At 38.0% G+C, this 25662-nt stretch overlaps 2 protein-coding genes across 2 annotated transcripts; one reads left to right on the plus strand and one right to left on the minus strand.

Moving 5' to 3' along the window:
- Positions 1-1066: 1066 nt before the first annotated feature.
- rdh20 (retinol dehydrogenase 20) lies at positions 1067-6562 on the plus strand. Its single transcript, XM_028447080.1, has 5 exons — positions 1067-2261; positions 4822-4920; positions 5064-5209; positions 6060-6191; positions 6272-6562. Exons 1-5 carry the CDS (start codon positions 1809-1811, stop codon positions 6390-6392), a joined length of 951 nt encoding a protein of 316 aa, XP_028302881.1. The 5' UTR covers positions 1067-1808; the 3' UTR covers positions 6393-6562.
- A 2769-nt stretch (positions 6563-9331) lies between these two features.
- Positions 9332-25424, minus strand: stau1 (staufen double-stranded RNA binding protein 1). Its single transcript, XM_028447686.1, has 15 exons — positions 25214-25424; positions 21753-22038; positions 18435-18556; positions 18184-18340; positions 17966-18122; positions 17038-17209; positions 16857-16952; positions 15192-15404; positions 14971-15114; positions 14715-14861; positions 13432-13507; positions 13033-13352; positions 11980-12102; positions 10160-10239; positions 9332-10073 (listed from the first exon to the last, which is right to left on the minus strand). Exons 2-15 carry the CDS (start codon positions 21937-21939, stop codon positions 9986-9988), a joined length of 2082 nt encoding a protein of 693 aa, XP_028303487.1. The 5' UTR covers positions 21940-22038; positions 25214-25424; the 3' UTR covers positions 9332-9985.
- Positions 25425-25662: the final 238 nt, after the last annotated feature.

Genomic DNA, 25662 nt, shown 5'->3' on the forward strand with positions numbered 1-25662 from the left:
GTGCGGTTCAAAATCCTGATTATTACTCAACATTTATTACTGTTTTTGGAGTTTCACATTAGTTAAATTACTCAGTCAAATTAAGTAGTGCATAATCTTTAATATGAGTTTTTTTTTTCTTGTTTTGTAATTGTTCAAGAAGATTAATAAACTCAGATTTCACTTGGAAGCATGTCTTTTCTACACTACTTACGACTACCGTAGTCAACAGTTTTATATTGGATCAACATTATTTGACCTCCAGGCTTACTACTGCCAGATTTGCATCCATCTTTTTACAGCTGATACACTCATTACTTAAAGTAATTAAGTTGACTGCAATTACATTTAAGAAATATTGCAGATAGACTATAAAAAAACCCTAGAACAAAGAAGGATTTGCAATAAATTGGTTAAAATGCGCATGTGTTATTGCTGTTTGAGGGCTTACATGCCATCGCAGTGAACAAGGCAGGCAGTGTTTGCCTATAGAACAGTAAAACGTGACACACTGCAACCATGGGGTCCCTAGTAAGAGTGCAGAGATTTGAACTTCAATAAGGTAATCTCCTTATGTTTACGTTTAGAATGCTCCACGCTGCTTAGTTGAGACCAAACGCTTTCTTTGCTTCATGTTCATACTGTATATATAACTCTAACATGTACTATATGTGCATGTATCTGTTTTTGATATCGAAAATATCCTCTTTAGTTTGACACCTTTATCTTTTCTGGGACATGACTTTAACAATACATATTTCACCGTTTTGATATATAGTAGCTATATTTGATAGACAGCTATACAATATTTTAAATTTTTTAGTGCTTAAAATCTTATGGCAAAATGGTGATAACAGTAACATATCAAGCAGGGCAGGGCGATATGGACCAAAACTCATATCTCGATATTTTTTCTAAAAAAAAAAGGCGATATACAATAAAAATCAAGATAATTTTAATTCAAATAAAGTCTGACCAGAAAGACAATTTAAGGTTAAATTTGCTAATGCAAAATAACACACATCTACATTTATTAACAAAATGTGCCACTTTTGGCTTTTTCTCCTATAATGGACAGCATGTGTGAGTGAGTTCTTTATTGTGGCTTGTTTAGGGGAAAGTTTGAGTTAGGACGCCCTCAGAAATCCATCAAACTGTGTTTTTAATGCTATTATGAAGTGTTTCAAAACAGAATAAGCCATAGAATATAGATATATATATATATCGATATAGGCAATATTGTAATTTTCTATATAGCCAAAATAGAAAACTCGATAATTTTGAATCTCAATGTATGGCCTAGCTCTAATATCAAGTAGAACAGGATAGAATAGATACACTTTTGTCTGTCCTGAAGCAGTGACAGAAATGTCTATCATATCAAAGTGACAAAAGGGGCAGAAAAATACATTCCAGAGCCGGGCCTATGTTTATTGTATTAATATTTATCATCTATAACAGAGATCGTAATGATTTGCTCTGACCATTTAGTTATTGATACTTTCACCCAATCAGTATGTTGTAAACCAGTGGTTCAGTCGTCTTTAACTTAGTGTTAAACCATTAGCACGTGTTTCTTTCCCTCAGTAACCTGATGGTGAAAACAGACACAGTCCCAGTTAACAACAAGCGTGGTTTGATAAAGAGCTTAAGTTACAGGCTATAATCCAGGGAAAGAGTATTTAAATGAACTTAGGACTGAAGCTGACGGTAACAGAAGGAAAGGAAGGAAACACCAGCTTGGCTGTCTGCTTCTAGGTGAAGCCAGAGACCCTGTAGGCCACAAAGACCTTTGTTTTCTCCAGGAAGGTGTAGTAAATAAAGGCAAAATGATTTTTCTAATGGACCTCCAGATGATGGTCCTGGATTTGATTTACTTCATTCTGCGTAATTCTGTGAGGCTGGTTCTGCGGCCCCGCACCAAGCCTGTGGATGGTGAGCTGGTGCTGATCACAGGGGCCGGTGGTGGCCTGGGTCGACTCTTTGCTCAGGAGTTCACCAAACATGGAGCTGAGGTGGTGCTCTGGGACCTGAACAGTAGCTCCAATGAGCAGACAGCCAAGCTGGTGCGTGAGATGGGTGGTACGGCCTACACCTACGCTGTGGATGTGACCAAACGAGAGGATGTGTACCGCAATGCAGAGCAGGTGCAAAAGGACCTGGGTCGCCATGTGACCATACTGGTCAACAACGCTGGAGTGGTGGCTGGGAGGCGCATGCTGGACTGTCCTGATGAGCTGATGGAGAGGACCATGAAGGTCAACTGCCACGCCCTCTTCTGGGTGAGAACCTCCTCATATGCACTGTGTGTAGTGATATGCAGAGGTGACACGTAACAAAGTACAAATACTTTTTGCGTTTACTCCTTACTTTTTTAAACAAATATCTGTACTTTCCACTATTTACATTTTAAAAACGAGCTCATTACTTTTAAGAAAAATTTTCTGGTTTAAAAGCCCTGTTTTATTATTGAAGAGACATTTGTTCTACATTTAGTAGCACGTACTTTTTTACTTTTACTCAATTAAGGGAGCAACTATGCCATACTTTTACCAGTCATTTTTGATTGAAGTATGTATACTTTTACTTGAGTACTGAAGACTAGTACTTTTCCTAGTTGTGGTCAGACTACCCTAAGCAGGCCAGATACCATCTGATAGCATTCACCAAGGTCTCTTCTCGGAGGCTCTGCCTTTGTTATGACCAGAGGTGGCAAAAGTACTTTTATTTTTTGAAGAACTTGTAAAAAACTGGTACATGGAAACAAGTAAAATCTGTTATCTTTGAACACCTGGGGGGTATTGCACAAAAGTTAGATAAATACATCCAGGATAAAGGAGAATGTGTGGTTAGACAAAGTCTGGTCTGTGCCATCTTGGATAAATTGGTGGCACAATTGCCGAGACAGGATAAAGAGACGAGGCTTAGTGAAACCGGCTATGGATGTTTGAGATAAGCGGGCGGTCAAAGGAATCCTCCACTGTTTTTACAAATGTGGCCTAAAACCTTTGAAATGTCCTTATTAGAAGATATATGCCTAACAAGTCACATCATTTTGCACCATATACGTTTTATTAACTTTATGGTTTGAGAGCCTGTGCGCCTCCATGTTGAAATTACGTCATTGATGACGCAAATCCACCCTTTCAGTCCATTGCGTTCTATGGCAGGTGAAGCATTCAGGATCATTTAGCAGCTTTTTTTTAGTTAAAATGACAACTTGTGCTGCTTTTGGTTGCTCTAAAAATCAGTAAAAGTTAAAAAAAAAAAAAAGTTGATGTAAACCTCTTTTGTTTACAGATATTTGATAAATAAAATCTGTGACCACATGGGTCGACAGTTCCAACTTTGCTGTTTTGTAGATAATATTAATAAACCGTCTGCCTTCTCACTTTCATTGCTCAAATCTTGTCTTTTCATATGTTCTATTTATCTTTATATATAAACTATGTTAATAAAAAATATGAAAACCAAAAGTCAATGGACAAATTAAATGACTATAATATCTGGGTGGAGACAAAACATGGATATTCTGTAAAACACTCATATATCACAACACTGACAGCAGAGCCACATCAGGGATAACTTTATCCAATAGAGGCTAAATCACCATGGTTACTTGTCCTGGATAAACTTGGCCAGCTTTCTTCAAACCGACTTGGGGACAAGTTTTAACCAGGATAGATGATTTTTCCCAGGCTTTATCTTCTATCCTGGTTTTGTCCAATACCCCCCTGATGAATTTAGCACTCATAATAAATACAAATAAATGTGTCAAGAAAAAAAAAACTGCAAAATAAATATAATAATAATAAAACCCAGAGCAGCTTTGAGTTTTAACATTTTTAAGAACTTGTAGAAAACTGGTACATGGCTCATCCAGTTGTTGGTTTGCGTCTTTATACGTTGTGACGTCATCTTAAAAGTACAGATATTTGTTTAAAAAAGTAAGAAGTAAATATAAAAATAAATACTCAAGTAAAGTAGATACCAGAAAAAATACTTTTATTCTTTTCTGGAAGGAAGTCACCTGCATCAAATCTTTTGTTGATTGTAATATTGTTTCTTGTATTATTGCATTTGCAATTTGTTAGGAAAAAAAAAATAATAATTATAATATATATATATTGTTATTGTGTTATTGTTAGCATTGCTGCAAACTGTGTGCCTTCCTGTAAAACCTCAAGCTTTCCCACAATATCGCAATAGATATCATACCGTGAGGTTTCTACCGTGATTATACCTAACCGTGAGATTTAGATATTGTTACATCCCTAATGCCTATATTTATATTTCTGCTTGTGGATTTAAAACTTAAAATGAATAAATAAAAATGACAAAAACAACAACAACCACCAATATATAGTACAAAGTAAAAATATTTCAGTATAATATTTGCCAAATAGTAAATATTTAGTATATTTCAGTGGTGTGGGCAAATGTCCTACAATCCACTCAGATGGAGGGCAGGTGGATTTTAAACTCAAGCCTATGATTTCACAATGTTTAAGCCCTCAATAGCTGTATTGAGAGCATTAAATCGTGCAGAGGTTTTCTGACACATGACGTGTGTACATAATCCTTTTTACACTGTAGCAGAAAAGGATCACATGGATCCTAGTAATTAGCTGCATTTGCAGGATAAGGCTCCTTCTCATGGTGAACAATGTGCAAGTCATGTAAAGAGTATGAAAACTGTTGCTTCATTGACCTGTGTGTGTGTGTGTGTGTGTGTGTGTGTGTGTGTGTGTGTGTGTGTGTGTGTGTGTGTGTGTGTGTGTGTGTGTGTGTGTGTGCGTGTGTGTGTGTGTGTGTGTGTGTTTGTGTGTGTGTGCACCACAGACGGTGAAAGCTTTCCTCCCACAAATGATAGCCCAGAAACATGGACACATTGTGACCATCGCCAGCGTCCTGGGTCTTTTTAGCACAGCTTGTGTGGAGGTGAACCTCACCACTGCACAGTCAACATTTACACTTCTGATTTATTTTTATTTTTTTTTATCATCAAGCACTCACTAGGTTTAGCAGAATTAGTACAATTTCTCACCTTGGTATTGTAAAGAGGATCTTTCTGTTTGTGGCAGGATTACTGTGCCAGTAAATTTGCTGCAGTGGGTTTCCATGAGTCTCTGGCCCATGAGCTCGTGGCCGAGGAAATTGAAGGAGTGAAAACAACCCTGGTGTGCCCTTATATTGTGGACACTGGCATGTTTGAAGGCTGCAAGATACGGTATGAAGTCTTTATTTAAAGTGGCATCTCATTCAGATAAAATTAAAAGTATCCAAGTAAAGTTGAGGTTTTGTTTATTCAGACAAGGTTTTTCAGGAATTTTTATCTCCTGACATGTTTCGACTGTCAACTGCCAGTCTTTGTCAGAGGAGTTCTGCTCATCGCCTTTGATATTCCTTTGAAGTTTCACTTGACTTCCATGTAATAGTTCTAGCGATATTGACTTTGTCTTCTCTTTGAATCATAAAGTTGAGGTTTTATTTATTCAGACAAGGTTTTGCAGGATTTTTTTTAATCTCCTGACATGTTTTGACTGTCAACTGCCAGTCTTTGTCAGAGGAGTTCTGCTCATCGCCTTTGATATTCCTTTGAAGTTTCACTTGACTTCCATGTAATAGTTCTAGCAAGATTCATTTTTGTCTTCTCTTTGAATAGGAAAGTTGAGGTTTTGTTTATTCAGACAACATTTTGTCCAACAGAACTCCTCTGATGAAGACTGGCAGTTGACAGTCGAAACATGTCAGGAGATACAAAAGATGCAAATTTCCTGAAAAACCTTGTCTGAATAATTGAAACCTCAACTTTACTATTAAAAAATAAGATAAGATCTGATTTGGGGAAAAGTGTCAAACAACTAGATTTTTAAAACCTGTAAAAGTATTTACAAAATGATATTTTGCTGTAATTGGATTTCTGGACTGAAGTAGTTTTTTGAGTCGATGGGTCAGGTGAAAAACCAAGCAGCAGTGCATTGACTTTATTATTGCCAAATCATTGAACAATTCTCTTGTTGAAGAGGACCATCATCCATATGACATTGTCCCTTTGTTATGTTCCCCTTTCTTTAAAGGGGTGAAGTGGAACTTCTCCTCCCACCTCTGAAACCCCAGTACTGTGTTGAACAGGCTATGAATGCAATCCTGATAGATCAGCCTTTAGTCTGCATCCCTCGACTCACCTACCTGCCCGTCCTTTTCAGAGCGTAAGTATCACCATATTAGAAAAGGATCTTAAATACTTCTATAAGTACACATAAAGTTCTTAACCGCTCATCTCTTCCAGGTTGTTGCCATGGGAATCTAATGTTGTTGCCTATCGTTTCATGGGTTCTGACAAGTGCATGTACCCCTTCATCGACTACATGCAGAACCAAGCCAAGAATAACCCTATTAAAGTTGAATAATCACAACAGAACTTCAAAAACCCAAATGTGATGCAGAACTGGGCCAAACAGTCCAGTAATGGTCACAAATCAGTGAAACGCTCCCCCCTAAAAAACACAGGGAACTTTATACTTTGACACTTTTCATTCTGAAATCTTTACTGGATAACGACTCAGCCAAGTGGTCATCGGTACTATGAAGGATTTCTGCAATGTTCAGAAGAAGTTAAAAGTCCCCTCTCCACTGGGTGATCCAACTGGGAACGTCCAGTTCTGTAAATGTAACAATGTAAAGAGAGTTTATGCTGCATTATATTTACATAAAATATATATAAAACATATTCAAACAAAGCATGTTCTTTGTGTGCTTGATTGTGGTTTTCGCTTTTATAGAGACAAATGAAAATGCAATGAGATTGAATCAATGCAAAACAAGTGCAAGCCTTATTGCCAGTTGGATCAATAACACAATTAAACTGTTTTGTTTTAGGAAAAACAAATGTAAACACAAATTTCCATTTTGCATCACCTTGCACAAAATAACGCTTGAAACACTAAACCAGGGGTCTGCAACCTTCACTCTCAAAGGAGCCATTTTGCCTCATCTCACCTGGATTAAAGTCCTTCCGGAGCCAAAAAAAAATATCTTCTCAATGAAGACAATACAATGTATTCAATTTTATACAGTTAATATTATACAGAATGTTTGATTTAATTTGATTTACTTATTTTGATCATGTAAATGGAAACTTAAAAACTGTTTAAAATAAACATCAAGAAATAACAAAACAGTATCTCAGTTTACATGAAAAAAATATTATGTGAAGATTTTTTTTTTTTGTTGAGATAATGGGTTTCAAGGGCTACAAAAAGTAAATTGAACATGATCGTGTCAGTCAACACATGCCAATTTCTGACCACATATCAAGCATGCATATTTAGATGGCAGTCACGGCACATTGGTGGTAAAATGAATCTGTCCCCACACAATTAGTCTCTATTTTCTTCCAGAATAGTGTTTTTGTTGGTTTACTAGGGATTTAAAACTCAAGGTAAGCCGCAGGTGCAGGAAAGTTGATGGTCTGTAGATGTTGCAGGAGGTGAATACAGAGAGGTGGCTGAGTTATTGCACAAAGTGATTTATTTTTAGATTGACAAATTGTCATATTATGATTTGATTTGGTGTCAATGTCATTAATCGACTCTGTAAGAAAATAACAGCTCATTATTTCGTTTTTTTTTTTTTGGTATAGGGAGCCATTGTAAAAGAGTCAAAGAGCCACATGAGGCTCCAGACCTCTGCACTAATTATGCTCAAGTTCTGCAGTGATCCAACTGAGCAAATATGAGCAATAACATGGTTGCGTGTGAGAAAACGATGTGCTAAAATGTTCTTACACACCAACTCTTGCATATATATGCTCGTGCTCTTATGTAATAGGATTCTTCTAGTGCACACACGTTTTAAATGCAGTGCAGGACGTGGTTCACCTACTTCTCTAGTTAACAAGACGGTTTTCTGAGGACAAAAAAATGTACAGGTTGTGGCAAGAGGAGACGTGTGGGGTTTAAGAAATGTTACAAAGAAAAAATCTTTATGCTAATGATGTGCACCAGTGGTTCTCAATTTTTTTTTGGCTAAAGGACCCCTTCTCTTACTTTTGAATCCAAGTACACCCTTATGTCCTACAACAACATTTTGCTCAGAATTCTATGAAAAAACAACTAATAGAGCATAATGGTGGAATGAAAGAGTGATAACGCACATTTTAAAGACTCATTTTGTAAAAGTTAGTGGAAAGAAGTGGTATTTAGTGCCACCTAAATACATTTTTTTTTTAAATTTCCGGTCATCTCTGTTCTTTTTATTATTCAGTATCTAATTCTCTTACTGTGTTTTTGTTCTTTTTTTGTGAGTTGCTAATATTTAGTAAGATCTTCATTTTTAACTAAAACAAACATGATAAACCTTCATATTTACAACGCTTTCATTTGTTAATTTTCCCCTCTCTCTCAAGTATCCCCTGTAGTGACATCACGTACGTGTTAGAGTATTCATGTTTCCTCCCACAATCCCAAAAATAACAAGGTACATTTGAGTCTCTAAAGTTGAACAAAAGTCAATATACTGTATGTTGTGTTGGTGTTAATATGCCCATTTCAGATTAACCTATAAAATGTTCTGGTGTAATTCTGGCATTCCAGAGCTGGAATTCCCCCATTCGGATGATTATAATAGAAAATGGATGGTTTAATGCAAAAACGTGCTTACTAAGTAAAAGTATAGATACTTGAATCAAAGTAAAAGTAATTAAGTTGCCCCCTTACTTGAGTTAAAGTAACAAAGTACATGCTACTAAATGTACTTAAAAAGTAAAACAAATATTTCTTAAATAATAAGACAGGGTTTCTAAACCAGTAAATTCCATATCTTTCATTTTTTAAAGAACTTGTAGAACACTGGTTTAATCTGTTACCTTTGAACATCAGGAGAATTTAGCACTCATAATAAACAAAATGTGTCAACAATAATAAAAAAAAAAATGCAAATGCTCAATAAAACCCAGAGCATGTTAGCACACTGACTAGCATTAGCTTCTCCTCCAGTGTCACTGTTGTTGGTTTGCGTCTTTTTAACATCGTGACATCATCGAAGGTCTTAAAAACAATGGGCTAGTTTTTAAAATGTAAGGAGTAAAAAGTACAGATATTTGTTTCAAAAAGTAAGAAGTAAAAGTAAAAAGTCGTCAAAATAATAAATACTCAAGTACAGATACCAGAAAAAAATACTTAAGTACTGTAACAAAGTATTTGTAATTCGTTGCTCGTCACCTCTGTTCTCAGATATTCCAACAATTTGCATTATGAGGCCAGATTATATAGAGTGCCTACATGTATTGCAGTAATATCAGACACTAAAACATCATAAACAAAGACAAAAACCAATAGAAATATTCAAATGTGGTTTTGTGCATTGGCGCACGTGTTTATTTACCCTGGGGAGCAGAGGGAGAAAAGGAGAGAAGAGACGCAAACATGAGGAAGGGAATCAGATTCGTCTGAAATATGATGGAGCAGGAAAACCTTCCAGCAGCACAGAGCAGAGACACGTTACATCACAAGCTACATTTAGTCACAGATCCTCCCCAGCGCTACACGGTGAGATCAATACCATTTCATTTGTTGTTGTGCATGATGAAGATCATTTGCAAGCTGCATCTTAGACAAGACCTTTCTATAATGACCTAACTGAGGCGATAAAACGTAAAACACTTAAAAACAAGAGTTTACAGGTCGCACAAACAAGAAATAAGCTTAATGCAAAAACAAAAACAGCTTTCAGAGTTCACAGTTGTCACTTAATTTTCTACCTTTTAATGGAGATGGCCTAGGATGCAGCTATTCTAAAACTAAAAATAAATAACATGAAAAATTAAACAACTAGGGGGAGGGAACTCCCCCCCACCCCCATCAGTCTTATTTACCGTAGAACTTATGTAGCAATGAATATGAGTAGAAACTGGTTAAAGCCAAACCAAGCTTCCAGTAACCATTCAAATCTCACTAAACTTCAATGGGAGTTTCCTCAAGCTTTAAAAGTCAAATCTCAAGCTCTAAGCGTTCCCATCAAGAGGCGGCGCCAGAGGGCTGGAGTTAGCCTGTTTGAGGTGCAAGTCTCCATTCACCTCCGGCTTTCCACACCTGGCAACGATAGCAACACATTCACATTTTGACGTTGAAAGGAAAGTTGTTAAGTAGCTAGGAATCAAACCAAATTGATGGCTCACCCTGAAACTGGTCCGTTTCCTGTCCGTTCATTTGACTGCTGGTCCAACTCTGCTAGCATCTTTAAAATATTCAAAGCAGCCTGAAAACAAAGACAAACACAAAGCACTCGTCTGTAGTTGCACTGACGCAGTAGTAATGCTGGGCAATATATTGATATCCGAATTTATATCAATATATTTATTAGCACAATATCACACGGGACAATATTTTATAGCAATACAGTTCATTTTGCGTTAAAATGTTGATCTGATGTTGCATACCCTTGAACCAAGCAGCAGCCATGTTGAAAGTCTCAGCCCAATCTGAGCCTGATTCGCAGAGATATTTATTGAATACACACAGACTCACACACAGACAGAGGTTCCTTGCTTTATAGATAATAGATAGATGTTGAAAACCAGTTTCAACTTAAGGTTTGAGCACGACAAACCCACATTAAAGATCAGTACGAGGAGTGTGTCAGACTACGAGCAGCACCTGTGACCCAGACGACAAACCTCCCCAGAATGAAAAGTGGTGCAATATTACCAAAGCTGTGGCTTACCATATTGCTAAAGACATATTCCACATAATAAGAAAGTTGAGTGTGCGCACGCTGCAGAGATCCAGAGGTCTCCGCGAGTCGATAACGTTATAAACAGAACTCAAAACAACTGGTTACCGTCACACTGCACGTTTACTGTAAGCAGGGGAAGCTCAAACACTGCTTATGTCGAGACAGACCGGCTGGTGTCCTGGTGCAGCCAGAACAACCTGGAGCTCAATGCTTTAAAGACAGTGGAGATGATAGCAGACTTCAGGAAGAACCCAGCCCCCCTCACCCTGGGAGACTCTACAGTGAGCTCTGTGGAGTACTTCTGCTTCCTGGGGACCATCATCACTCAGGACCTCAAGTGGGAGCTGAACATCAGCTCCCTTATCAAAAAAGCTCAGCAGAGGATGTACTTTCTGCGGCAGCTGAAGAAGTTCAGTCTGCCAACAAAGATGATGGTGAACTTCTACAGCTCCATCATCCAGTCCATCCTCTGCTCCTCCATCACCATTTGGTACGCTGCAGCTACGGCCAAGGACAAGGCCAGACTGCAGCGTATCATCCACTCTGCAGAGAAGGTCATCGGCTGCAATCTGCCCTCCCTCCAGGACCTGTACGCCTCCAGGATTTTGAGGCGTGCAGGAAAGATTGTGGCCGACCCCTCCCACCCCGGTCATAAACTGTTTCAATCTCTCCCTTCTGGTAGGAGGTTTCGGTCCATCAGGACCAGAACCTCCAGACACAAAAACAGCTTCTTTCCCTCTGCCACCATCCACATGAACACACCCCAAGTCACCCACTGGTTCGATTGTATGCATCAAAGCATCATCTCAAGGCAAGGGCAAAATATTGAGATACTGTATATATCGTATATCGCGATATAGCTTGAAAAATATCGAGATATTTAAAAAAGGCCATATCGTCCAGCCCTACTCAGTAGCAGCAGCAATGGTTGCCCTGCAGAGCCATCCCTCACTCATCATCTGCAGCTCATGTTAGGTAGGATATTTCAAATGAGTTCTTACACAATCATCCATTCATCATCCAACCAGCTTGTTCCTCTGTTGCCTATGTCCAGCTGCCAAAGGGCACGAGGTGGGGTACACCATTAACAGGGAGTCAGTCCATCACAACCACTCTCATTCACTCCTACGTAATCTCCACGACCACTACACTCCATCATGAACCCTGCGCTCATCTGATTTTGGTCTCCGGTCCATCCCCAGTCTCACCTCTGTAACCACTAATTATATTCTGCTTTCCAGTTATGAAGCTTAGAATACTCACCATGTCATGACAGGATTCCACATCTTTTCCAATCCCATGACTGATGAGCGGTGGTTGGGATGAGCAGTTTATCAGAGACACAAATTCATTCCTATTGTTTTTGGGAAAATCCTTGTAGTCCACCTGCGAGGAGTAATAGAGGTTCACATTAAATAGTTTTTTTGTTTGTTTATTTTATGCTTTTCCTCATAACAATCGATTCCACACTGGATAGGTTTGTTTACTTGTTTGTTTACTTTTTCCTTTGAATGGACCAATAAAACTGCAGATTTGATTATTTAAGTTAGTAGTTTTAGTCATAATCTTTTGACTAAAATGCAACTTAAATTTAGTCCAAAATTAGCTATGCTTTCAGTTACAGTTTACTGTAAGTCAGTGATTTCCATCCTTTTTTGAAACATGACCCCATTTTGGTGCCACTAATTTCTGGCGACCCCAAAGACATGATCCAAATTAGTTTTGGATCATGTTTGTTATAATGTGTAACAAATACAGAGCATTAGTTAGGATGAGTGCACTACTGTATTTTATTTATTCATTTACTTGTTTTATTTTTAATCTTTTTTCTCATTCTTTCTTTAAACTGCTTTTTATTATAAGTAGATTTTATTTGAAAATATAGTTGTTTTAATTTGAAAAATAATATTAATTAAACACTTTAATTATATTTTTAATCAGTACTTTTTTTTAATCAATTACTAGACACTTCAGGCGACCTGACATGAGTGAGAAACAGTGTTTTAAGTCAACTAAATGTACAGAATTTTGTTTTTATTAGTTAAAAAAAATCAATATATTTTGATATGCTTTTTGTTCACATGAATAAAGGCAGTCACCAAAAATTATGACAAAAATGTTTTGTCAACAAAATGAACGCTGGTGTTGATATGGTGTCAACTGATGTTGTAGAAAGTGCAAAACTAAATTTAACACCCACAACAAAATAATGTGCGACCAAAGTGATAGGTTGGTTAAAAACTCAGGTAGTAAGCACCCCATAATCAGGGGAAACTACTCACCAAAAAAAAAAAAAAAACAAACATTTAATTTTACCTGTAAGCTCTGCACTGATGCAAGGTAGCCGAGCTGCTCTGAGCGCCTGGTGAGAGGACCGTGAGGCATTTGGTTCATGTTATTCTTGTTCTTCAGGATGGCTTCAGCCGTCATCGACGCCCCTGCATAAAGCAGCTCATTGGCAATAATGGCAGTGACTGTGATGTTGCCGGGGTTGGCTATAGAGCGGTTGTAGTCCTTGGTCTGGGGTACTTGACAGACCCCGACTGCTTGAGCCACTTCTGGCACCATCGGTAGAATCCCCGCCGGCAGCTGTTGGTGGCTCATGTACGGTAGACGATAGTCTTCCTCTTTGTTACCTTGGAAACAAACAAAAGCACATGATCTCATGCATTCTCTGGTGGCATGTATGTTCATGCATGTTCACTGGGGGCTTACCTAATGCCACGTTCTCTACAGAACCAGGTTCAAAGAAGGTCACTTTACGGCCATCGCCAGGTTTTTTCACTGGTGGCTAAAGATGACAAAATGAGTGTCCAGGATACAGACTATGTTTGACATCCTAGAGCACACGTGTCAAACTCAAGGCCCGGGGGCCAAATCCGGCCCTTTAGAGCAGTGGTTCTTAAACTTTTTTGGCTTTTCTGGTCATCTCCCCCCTGGTGTGGAACCAACACTGATCCTTGTATTTTAAGTTAATGTTCTAATAAAGATCATTTCTATCATCATTTTGTGTGTTTTGGGTGTCATTCTGAGTATTTTGTTGTTTGTTCTTTTTAATATTCAATATATTTATATCTCTTATTTTGTGTTTCTTATATCGTATTGTATATTTCGCTGTTATTTTTGTGTATTTTGTAGTGATCTTGTGTATTATTCTCTCATTTAGTGTGTCTTTGTGGTCTTCTTATGTGTTGCTTGTAATAGTACGTATTTTTCTCTCTCAGTGCACGTTTTTGGTGTTATTTTGTGTATTTTGTCATTGTTTGCTCTTTTTATTATTTAGTGTTTTTGTTGTCATTTTGTGGGTTGCTAGTCAAATTTAGTGTGATTATCATTTTTTCCTAAAAATAAACATAAAACCACATTTTTAATGCTTTCATTTGTTAATTTTCCTCTCTCTCAAGTACCCCCTGTAGCGCCATCGTGTACCCCAAGGGTACACATACCCCCATTTGAAAAATACTGCTCTAAAACATCCAATACGGCCCACAGCTAAAAACAAAAAAGTCGGAGAAACCATGAATACTTGTGTAAATGACCAACTACTTTGGTTGTGGATATCTCCAAATTAATATACAAATTCAATGGAACTCCACAATATTAGCAGGGCTCACATTTCTCTCACACTTATATCACATGGCAGTCCTTTGTAATCGCAAATTGTTAAAAAAAATCTCAAATTTTCTCAAATTGTACACCACAAATCTCCCCAAATTATATAAAAATGAGTCACGAAATCAAATAAATTGAAAGTGAAGATCCTGCAGGGCCTTATACTCTATCTGTCACTTATTGTTTTGATTTTATCAGTGCTGTACATAATTAATCATATATGTATATGGGGAAGTAAAAACTAGTGCACAATATTGATTAAATTACTAATTTTCCCACCTAAAATCTGCGGACCACTTCAGATAAACGGCACCATATTTGGCCCCTGATGAGTTTGACACCCCTGTCCTACAGAGAGTAGCTTGGAAAGCATTTCCTTGCTCTACCTTTTCGTCAGTTTTGAGCGCTGGTTTGGGAGGCTGGGGCTGAGGCACTTTATATCCCAAGAGTTCCAACATTTTCTCTGCAGCGTTCCTCTTGGCAACTTTCTTACTAGGTCCCATTCCCTCTGCAGACTGGCCACTGATGCTCACCTGGAGGAGGTGGGACAAGTGGAACATGTGTCAAACAAAGGGGAAAAAAAACAGAAAAAAGCAGCAACAGACACCATTCTCCATCATGCCTCTGCAGCATCTGACTCACCTGCATGACAAACTCCCTGCGTCGGGGCATCCCTCTCTCTGTCACCATCATGTATTCAGGCTCCTTTTCCTTTTTGGCCTGCTGGATTTGAGCCAAGCGACTGATGGGATTCATTCCCTGTCCGTACTCTGGACTGGTCTGCACCTGTTGGCGTGTCAAAGTCAGTTATCTAATCAGGGTTCAAAGGGCATAGTTTAGTCTGAGTAAGAGACACACACTACCTTGATGATGGATTTGGTTTTCTTTTTGATGCGTGGCACTGTTCTCTCCATGCTGGGTATGTGGGGCAGTCTTTTTAACTCTCCTAGCACGGCTGATGCTGCCAACTTCTTGGCTATCTTTTTGCTTTTGCCTTCACCCTCTCCAGTGAACTCCCCAACAAAAACACACACAAGAAAACTCTTCATGTGGGGAGGACCCTCCTCTTTTAAAACCTAGAGAAGAAAAATCAGAGGCTTTTTTTTATCCATTGAATGAAGACCTCAGTCATTGAGTCACACCCTGGAACAGGTGATGGATTAGGGTGTCCTGATCCAACCATACCAATATTGCAGCCTTGAGTATTGGCTAATATAGATATCAATCCAATCAGACATCACTATGAATTAGGGCTGGGCGATATGGACCAAAACTCATAGATATTTTTCCTCAAAATGGCGATATACGATATAAATCTAGATCATTTTAATTAAAATAAAGTCTGACCAGAAAGACAATCCAGGCTTAAATTTGCTGATACAAAATGCCACACAGGCACATGTATGAAACAGTTACACATAATGCGCCACTTTGGGGGTTTTCTCCTATAAAAGGACAGCATGTGTGAGTGAGTTCTTTAGTGTGGATGTTTAGGTGAAGGTCTGCGTTAGGACGCACTCAGATATTATTATAACTGTGCTTTTCATGCTGTTCTGAGAAGTAGCGAAAGCAGCAACTCCTAAAACAAGTATTTTAATACAAAATAAGATATAAAAGAAAATATATTGTTATAGGCGATATTGTAATTTTATATATCGTCAAAATAGAAGGCTCGATATATTTTGGAGTCATTTTGTGGATTTTTGTTGTTGAATTGCATATTTTTGTAGTAGTTTTGTCACTTTTTATGTTTTTCTTGCTTTTTTCTGTATTTTTGTCATTCTTTAGTGTATTTCTGGCACATTTATTAACAAACAGCTAAACAAAATGTGCCACTTTAGGATTTTTTTCTCCTCTAAGGGACAGCATGTGTGAGTGCGTTATGTAGTGTTGCTTGTTTAGGTGAAGGTCTGGGTTAGGACACACTCAGAAATCCATACAACTGTGCTTTTCATGCTGTCCTGAGAAGTAATGAAAGCAGCGACTCCTAAAAGGAGTGTTTTAAAACATAATGAGAGAGATATATATATATATATAGGTTTATATTGTAATTTTCTATATCGCCAAAATAGAAAACTCAATATATTTTGAATCTCGATAAATTGCCCAATCCCTACTACAAATCACTTTTTTTTTTTTTCCACTTATTTTGTATTGTGGAATGTTTAAAAAAGATTGATCAAGTGATATTATTCAAACAGAGAACAAAAGTCATCATTTAGCAACAGTAAAAACTGAGCCATTTATTATTAACAAATGAGGTTACAGAAATTTAAACCTTAAACACAACAATGTTCCAAAATTGAATATAACAAAATAAATAATAAATTAGAAGTCTCTGAAAAAAAAAAATTCTAAATAATTAAAACAAATTATACTTTTAAATGCAAAATAACTAGTGATGCACCAAAATTAAAATTATTGGTCGAAACCTCCTTTGGAGAGACTAACATACTACAACTATGATGACATTTTTTTTAGGAAAATCTTAAAAAGCAGATTCTAATATTGTGCAAATCCATACAAACCTCAAAATTGACGGGTAAGTTGCGTTTCAGTGCGATTTCAAACACTTGACTGATTTCAGATTTGTTAAGGTTCTCCTCCTCTGGCTCACCGTTCATCTGTGGTAGAGAGGGAGAAGTCCTTAAATGTGTTCATAGAAAAAGTGCACTGGACTTCTTTTGGCTGGTTTGATTTATTATTTACCACTGGAAGCTGTTGCAATATCGGCTCCTTCTGTAAAATCTTTAAGGCCTTGGCAGCAGCGTCGTGTCTGGCTAACTGCCGTGTGCGTCCCTTCCCAACAAACTGCTGGCCTCCAATAGACAGCTCCATGTGGTATAACATGGATGGCATTGGAGGAAAAGGGTAATAGTATCTAAATACAACATAAATACAACCTTCAATCAGATTTACAGGACGTTCAATTGAATATTAGATAACAGAACCAGGGATGGGGTCAATTACATTTTTCAGTTACAATTACCCATTTTCAATTACAATAACTTTTTTTTTTCATCCTCAAAGTCATTTGCAATTACTAAAATTCAATTACAATTAATCACAATTACTGAACCTAAAAAAAGTTGTGTTAGCATCTCTTATGATAACGGGTCCTAAATAAGCTGTAAAATACACTAGAATCAAATATCTCCCATCTCATTTATTTCCTATCGATTGATTACCTTGTTAGGCTTCCTAATCTCTGAAAATACTGGTATTAATATTTTTGGTGTGGGCGTCTGTTTTTTTTCTGTCAACACACCCCTAGATTAGAATTTTTTTTAAATGGTAAAATGTGGGAAAGCTTGATATGAAACATATTTTAACAATTGTTAACTACATATGTGTAGAACTACGCATAGAACTGTAACACGTTCCCCTTCCCCAGTTTAGCGTTGAATTATAATTGACAATTTTTTATAGAATTTTCATGGCAATTACAATTAAATTCAATTATCTAAACTCAATAACAATTTAATCACGACAGCAACCGATTTTTAAAATTAGAATAGTGTCATAATTGTATTTAATTATCAATCACATAATTACAATTATAGTTGACCTTAACCCTGAACAGAACACAATAAAAATCAGGTTTTTTTCTTAAAGTTTACAATAAATAAGAACTCACTGTTGCACAGAGCGCTGGTAATGGGCTGAGCCTCGGCCATTGTAGTTGAAATGAGGTGGTCTCAATGTCGGGTATGGGTCGAGGGGTTTATACATGGGCTTTTTACCAAGTCTCATACAAAGTGCGTTTAATTCCATAGTGTGTGCGATGCCGTCGGCTGTCGAGAAAATACAAAGTGTTAACACAGATGAACAGATTCATGAGCAGAAGAAGCCCACCTGTGTTCCTGCCTGTGCTGCGGGGGGGTCTGACACTGGGTTTGGGTAGTGTTGTCTCAGCGAGGGCGGACATTGCAGCGGAATGCTGGGCTTTTTTAATACTGGTCCCTTCTGCTTCCCAGTGCTGATCTCCCAGTGTGAGCCTCACTGAGAAAATCTTAAAAATAAAAAAGGCCACATGTTCTTAACATAGATTTTCAACTAAACATTTCTGACCTAAATGAGTGGGATGCATGTGGTGCTCTGTGTACCTTTGAGTGAGCTGGCCCCTGCTCACATAGCAGCTGATACTCAGGTTGGATCTTATTGAAACGGGCTAACTCATTTACCAAGCACATGGGGGTCTTCTCTTTAGGGTTTGCCATGTTAGATACTGGAACATGACAAAAACCACAAATGATTACAAAATTTAAAAACACAGAAACAAAGAACAATATAGCTACAAAAAAAACCAAATAATAATAAAAAAGAATAAGCACAACTTCTGCTTAAAAAATCTTTTTAATCATGTTTTTTAACAAAAAAATTAAAAAGAATTGCACTAACAGCATAGTACATAAACACAAGATCTTGTTAAACTATCTCACTCTTCAATGCATTTTAGCTGATTGCACTTTATCTTTATTCTGGAAAAAAACTCTGCAGCATCAGAGCAAAAACAATGAGGCGCCGGCACAGCTTCTTTCTAGAACTAGTAAGACTGATGAACACTACCATCCACCTCGGTACCTGCACCCTTATTTCTACTGTACTTCTGTGTATTGTGTTTACCGGTACTTTCTTTATCATTTATTTCTGATGTATCATGTTTATATTGCACTATATTTGGGTTAATATATATTTTCTTCTTTCTTTCTGGGATGCTGCTGGTCCCAAGAAACACATTTTGTTTTTATGGTAACATGAAAATAACAAATGTAAAATACTGAACCATGAACCTAAAACAAACTGGGTACTTTTATTTAAAAAAAAAAAAAGAATTTAAGAACTTAATATAATCAAAATCTGTTGTAGAAGCAAAAGTTTAACTTTTTTGAGAAAATGTAATTTGACAGTTTGATAAACATACCACTAATTTTTTATATTTGAACTTGAATTACAGTTAGTTGCCATTTAGTTGTTCCCGCAAGTTGAAAAAAAACTTGTAAAGGTGAAATTTGTAATTATTGACCTGTAAGCCACTTTGAATAACTTAAGCCTGATATTTTGCGTAAAATAGTTGCCGTAGACACATGTAGCGCTCTACGTAGATGTAGACCCCCTCCCCTAAACATGACGGGCTCCGTTGAGGCTGACGCAGAAGGTAAGGGCTGTGATTGGTCGGCTCCAAACCTCAGCCCCGGTGGTCTCTGGTTTTTCCAGTCAACACCGCCATGTTTCTACTTTTAGCGGAGTGTTACAAGAGTTGTTTCTACAGTGGATTGAGTCAAAGAGAGAACCGAGACGGACTAAAAGTGCCAGTTTTATTATTTCCTTTTATGGCTGCAGCACGTGAAGCACTGCCAAAAGGAGTCAATCACAGACAAAAGGTGTGTGGTTACAATATTATCGTCTCTGTACCTACAGTGTTTGTTTGTGTGTGTGTTTCATTAACAGTGAACAATGACTGACATGCTGCTGATGCTGCCAATGTAATAATCCATAAATAAATTACATTTTAAGATGCTTAAAAAACATAAAACATTGTTTTCTGTGACCAGAAGATAAACAAGGACTTTTTAATGCTCATTTGTGATAACACACAGCCACAACCCCCTAGTGGCATGGCGGTCAGTCACATGGCGATGCATTTCCTCAACGTAGAACTACAGTTGGCCAACCTCTGCGTGACGTTGATGGCGTAGGTCCTGACGCAGAACCATATACCAAGCTTTAAACAATGACGTGGCTAATTTGTGGATTTTTTTGGTTCTTAAGCTTTATGCTGCCAAAAAAATTGCGCTCCCACTGAATCATTCTGTTCAGTCATTTTGTCAATGCACACATCATGGCAAATACACGGAGAAATGTTGTCAGAGAGAGAGACAATGCTGTGGCAGCCTGTATAAAGTAATACAGTAAGAGTCAGCCAGTTTGTAACAGAAGACACAAACTGTTTAAAGTTGTTCAATCACCGTGTTAGTCTTGCTCAGGAGCGATCGTTGCTCTGGACTCTGAGGCTGATGGAGAAGCTTATGTAAAGACGGACAAACGGAGACGGAGCAGAGATACAGTCTGTATCCAGGATGTTTTGATCCACGCTCCTTCTACAGTGAAACCAGCGCTTTATAGTCCAGGAAAAAAAAATCGACCGATTAACAGCATAAAGGTACCAAATCACCACGTTTAGTATGTTTGGAAGCGATCGCGTCCTCATTCTGATTCAGAGTCCGACTCGCTGTGATAGTTATAAGAAGAACGGACAAAGTGGTGTATCAGTCTGGTTCCAGTAAAAAGTGACCATAAAATGCTGTAAACTCACTGATATGTAGACATGGGGAAGTGAGGAGAACTTTCTGTGGAGAAGGAAACGTATCAGATGAAACACCTAAATCTCTGTTAAAGGTGCAGTCTGCAACTCTTATAAAAGTGACTTTTTGTCATATTTGTTAAAGCTGTCACTATGTAAGGATAGCTTTAGATGAAACTAGTAGTTTGTGTGAAAAAAACAGACTCATTGAGTCCCTCCTGCTGCTCCTGCAGCCTTTGGCAGATTGCCAGAATGCACCACGACTGAGCAAAAAGAACCAATCAGAGCCAGGATTGTCTTTGATGGACTGTCTGACAGCTGTTGCTCACAGTTCCCACCCCCTTCCCGGTGCTGGAGCACCATCTTTTTTACAGTGTATGGTCTGGAGGAGTAGAAGATGGAACTAGCAACTTTTCTGCTTGAAAGGTAATTACTGCTGCTTGATTTACATTATGTTTGTGGTGCATGTGTTGTTCATGTGCGCGCAGCAGCCTCCGTGTGGCCGCTGTAAGTGACACTGTGTTGTTGTTGCTGCTGAGGTGTGTGCACATTGAGAGAAAGAAGCGCTGCAGTAATATGCATTTAACAGAGCATGTTATATTACTGTGATGTTGCTGTCGGACTAACGTTAGCTTGTTAGCTCCTCAGAGGGAGGGACTTTGAAAAGTTTGGAGGCAGGGCAAGAGAGCAGCGGGGAGGGAGGGGGAGAGAGGGCTCTGAGAGTTGCGGACTGCACCTTTAAACCTAACTTAAGTCTAGCAGCCCACCTATCTGACCGTTCTGATTGGCCGAGTCGTTTGAAGGGCACCCTCATCAGCCAATAGAGTGTGGCCTATGTCACGCTGTTGCATTTGTGTGGATTTTTCTTAGAAAATTGCTAAATTATTGGAATGCGGCCAATAAAACGGTGCGCTTTACATTCCGGAAATTACAGTATATCGTATTGTTTAGTATTGCGATATACTGTATCATGACATGAAAATAGTGAATTGTGTCGTCCGATTCATGGTAATACACATCCCTACTGAAAAATGTGGTGAGCTTTTAATAATTAGTTTGGTAGACAATAATGATTAAAACTGGATCATTGCATTAATTTGAAAATAAACTTCAAACTGACCTGAGGTGGTGTTGCTGTAGGCAGATGCTGAGCCCTGAGGGAGCCCAGAGGTTCCCATTGGCTGGTTAGAGCTCTCAGAAGGTATGGTGTCAGGGATATTATAGCTGGGCTGAGGCGAACCAAGCTGCAGTGGGGTGGAGGCAATGGAAATGGGGCTACCTGGACACTGGAACTTCAGCTGGGACATGTTCGTTGTTCTCACTTAGCCAACAGATGGCTAAAGTTAAATTACAATAAGTTAGTGAGTGAATGGCTGATGATGGAGGAGCTTTAATTTAAGCTCAGCCTGGGGAAAAAAACAGAAGAAAAAACGTAAAAGGTATTTCAAATGCGTCAAGGCAACTTTTATATTTATCTTATCTAAAATTCACAGATAAGCAAACATTTACACATAATCAGTAAGTAGCAGGGGTTTCAAATTATCAATCAATCCATCAGACTTCACTTCTTTAGCACTTTTTATGCCAACATGTTGCTGAATAAGGTGTTGTTAAATTTCCTGGAGCTTGTTTTTTAATGTATCCCCACTTCCACACACTTGAATCTCAAGAATATGACATCATTAATTCATATCTTAACAAGTTATTCAGTAAAATCAGGTTTGTTGATGCAGCGGAAGACAAAACCAACAGAAAAAGAACAAAAAAACAGTCCTCCAGGAGTGGATTTTCACACACAATCAACCTTCAATGGGTTTGTTGGGAAAATAAACTGCAGAAGAAATGCGTGTAAGAAATCCCTCGGCTAACGGGATGATTGAACATCTAGCTGAAAATCTAAGGTCCTATCTCCATTAATGAGAGTTCAGTGTTTATGACATAATAATTACTTTTTGATCAATACAGCTATGCTAGTACTAAAACCATAAATTCACTCAGTGCAAACAGATGTTCTTATGTTCGAAAAATGAGAAGTAATTCCTCAATTTTTAAAGGGATCCTTCACTATTTTTACAAATGTGGCCTAAAACCTTTGAAATGTCCTTAGAAGATTTAAGCCAAACAAAAAATTATTTTTGCACCGTATTTGTTTTATTAACTTTTAAAAATGGGACTATTTTACCGTTTGAGAGTATGTGCACCGCCATGTTGAAATTATGTCAATTTGATGTAAATCACCCCTTTTAGTCCATTGAGTTCTATGGGAGGTGAAGCATTTAGGATCATTTAGCAGCTTTTTCAGTCAAAATTACAACTTGTGCTGCCTTGGGTTGCTCTAAAAATCAGTAAAAGTTAAAAAAGTCGATGTAAACCTCTTTTGTTTACCAATATTTGATCAACAAAAATCTGTGACCACATGGGGAGACAGTTCCATCTCTGCTGTTTCATAGAAGAGAAGAAGAGCTCCGTGCATGCAAATACAGGCAACCACGATTCACTGCTACTCATTAAAGTTTAATCTGTCAACTACAAAAAGCTGGTGATCTTGTCAGAAATGGTTGAAGGTATGGTTTAATGGTTTAAGTCCGGATCTTTGGCTCTTCTTCTCTTCTCCGTGGCGTCTACGAAACAGCAGAGAATGCTTCACCTCCCATTAGGGCTGTGCAATTAATTGAATTTTGATTAAGATTTTGAATATTACACCCAACGATTCCCAAAATAACAATTGAGAGAGAAAATATTTTAATTCAAATAAAACACATTTTACTTGTGTTTTATTTGCTAAATAAAACGTATGTAAACGCTTGGTTAACAAGCTCGGCATGCAAGAACTGATCTGTTTTGTGCAAAAGTGAACATACTTATTATTTTTTCTATAATCGAGCAGCCCTACCGCCCATAGAACTCAATAGACAAAAAGGGGCCATTTATGTCATTAATGATTGGAAATGTCCTGATACAACTCTTACATTTCCAATATGATACCGATTATGCAGCCTTGCATAATCGGTAAAAAATCATTCTTTTTTTTTTTTTAAATGAATGATTTATTTGTTTTTTTTTTTTGTTTTTTTTAATTGGAAAATCCGGAAATTTGAATCCAATATATGAAATCTGTTTTCAGGCTAATATTGGACCGATATCAATATCGGATCGGGACACCCTCTTTCAATGACTTCATTTCAACATGGCAGCGCACAGGGTAAAGTACTCCCAGTTTCAAAAGTTAATGAAATGAATATAGTGCAAAAATAATGTGTTTTGTTAGGCATAGATTTTCTAATAAGGACATTTCAAAGGTTTTAGGCCACATTTGTAAAAACAGTGGAGAATCCCTATAACAGAAAGACAGAAGAAAAGTTGGGTTTTGCATGATGAATTAAGGATCAGACTCCAAATAATGGCACTACAATTTACAAAACCTAAAAGTAACATTTATACTCTTTTTAAGCTTATTTAACTCAGAAATGACAACTCAGAGGGTGCTGCACACCTATGAACCCTTTGGCTGATTAAATACTGTGCATACGATTTGTGGCTGAACTATAACAGAAGAACTATAATAATGTCTGCAAACAAAACACTTTGCCAACAAACATAAATAGGTGTGTTTAGTGAAAGAGTTCCATGGAGAAAGGAAGGGTGGAGCTTTTCAGTGGATGGGTGGAGCCATTGGCTGATTGTTCTTTAACATGAACCAAGTTTCACATTAAAACAGCATTAATGTGTGGTAGTCTGTCTGACAATGTGACAACAAAGACATGCACAACTGCAACACCCATCGATTTGATAACAATACAACGAATTGTACTAATGTATGTAATAATTAATACAAGAAAGTAAACATGAAGGATGCCCCACAAACCCTTTAATCGTTATGTCTCTGTGTGTTCTATGTCTCCCTACCGTCCGTACAATGACCCCATTCTGTGGGCTGCAGCAAACCAGGCCGCCGGTGTACCAGCTCAACTGGTCTCCGTTTCAAATGATGACCGACAGTTGCCCATTGTGTCGTTTTGTGTTGCAAACAAACAAAAATGTCTGGCAGCTTTTGTAATGCTCTTTACATTTTAACCACTATAAGTGGGTGTTCGTCAAACCATTGTGGATATTTTTACTTGTCCAACATCTATTGTTTTTAGAAGCTCACAAAGTAGAAACAACAAATACACAAATCCAAAAATATGCACGTATAGGAGGCTTTGTTTATGCAGGTAGATTTATTTTTCCCAAAACAAGTCAATTCTTGCAAATAATACGAGTAATTGGTAACAAAGCCGGAAGTCTCACATATTCAAATATGTACCAACCGAACTGAAACATCAGCCGGCGAAGCGTGCAGCTCCCCGGAGAGCCACGTTAGCTAACAGCTAGCCACTTCACCGGATTGGGATGTGATTTAAAATGTTCTACAACACGACAGAAAACTCCAACTACGGTGCAATCAAGAGGATAAACTCCCGGCCTGCAGGCTGCATAGACTGACACATTTATCAAATGTGCTTAAGTAAAAGTATCGGGTTTGAGTTCCTGCCGGTGACACCGCTAGCTGTGGCTGTGTGTGCAGCGGACAATCCTCACCTCGGTACTTCTTCGGTAGTGTTTAGTTACTCCATGCGACACACTGACTTCGTGTCGCTGTCTTTTGCTTACTGCTCAGCTAAAGACGTCTGTGTGGGTTTATTGGTGGTCATAAAGCGGCCGGGTGAGGGGATGAACAGTGTGAAGACAGGGCAAACACTAAAGAGAATGGCAGTCCTGCTTTCATGGCAGGAAGTCACGTCATTAGAGACGGAAGCACTTCCCACCTGATAGAAAAGCCCTTCAAAATAAACCTAGACGATCGTCTGAGTTGGGTTCGCTACATAGAAATAATAAACACTATATTTCAGACGTATAACTCGTTTTTTAGTTAACTTCTGTGTTATTTACTTCATGATGCAATATTGTGAGGTTCAATTGTACAGACCGGATTCAATACCGAAAGAAAACGGTTTCTGAATGTATAATAATTAAGTGTTTTATATAAA

This window comes from Gouania willdenowi, chromosome 5, assembly GCF_900634775.1.
Source record: "Gouania willdenowi chromosome 5, fGouWil2.1, whole genome shotgun sequence".
Classification (NCBI taxonomy): Eukaryota; Metazoa; Chordata; class Actinopteri; order Blenniiformes; family Gobiesocidae; genus Gouania; species Gouania willdenowi.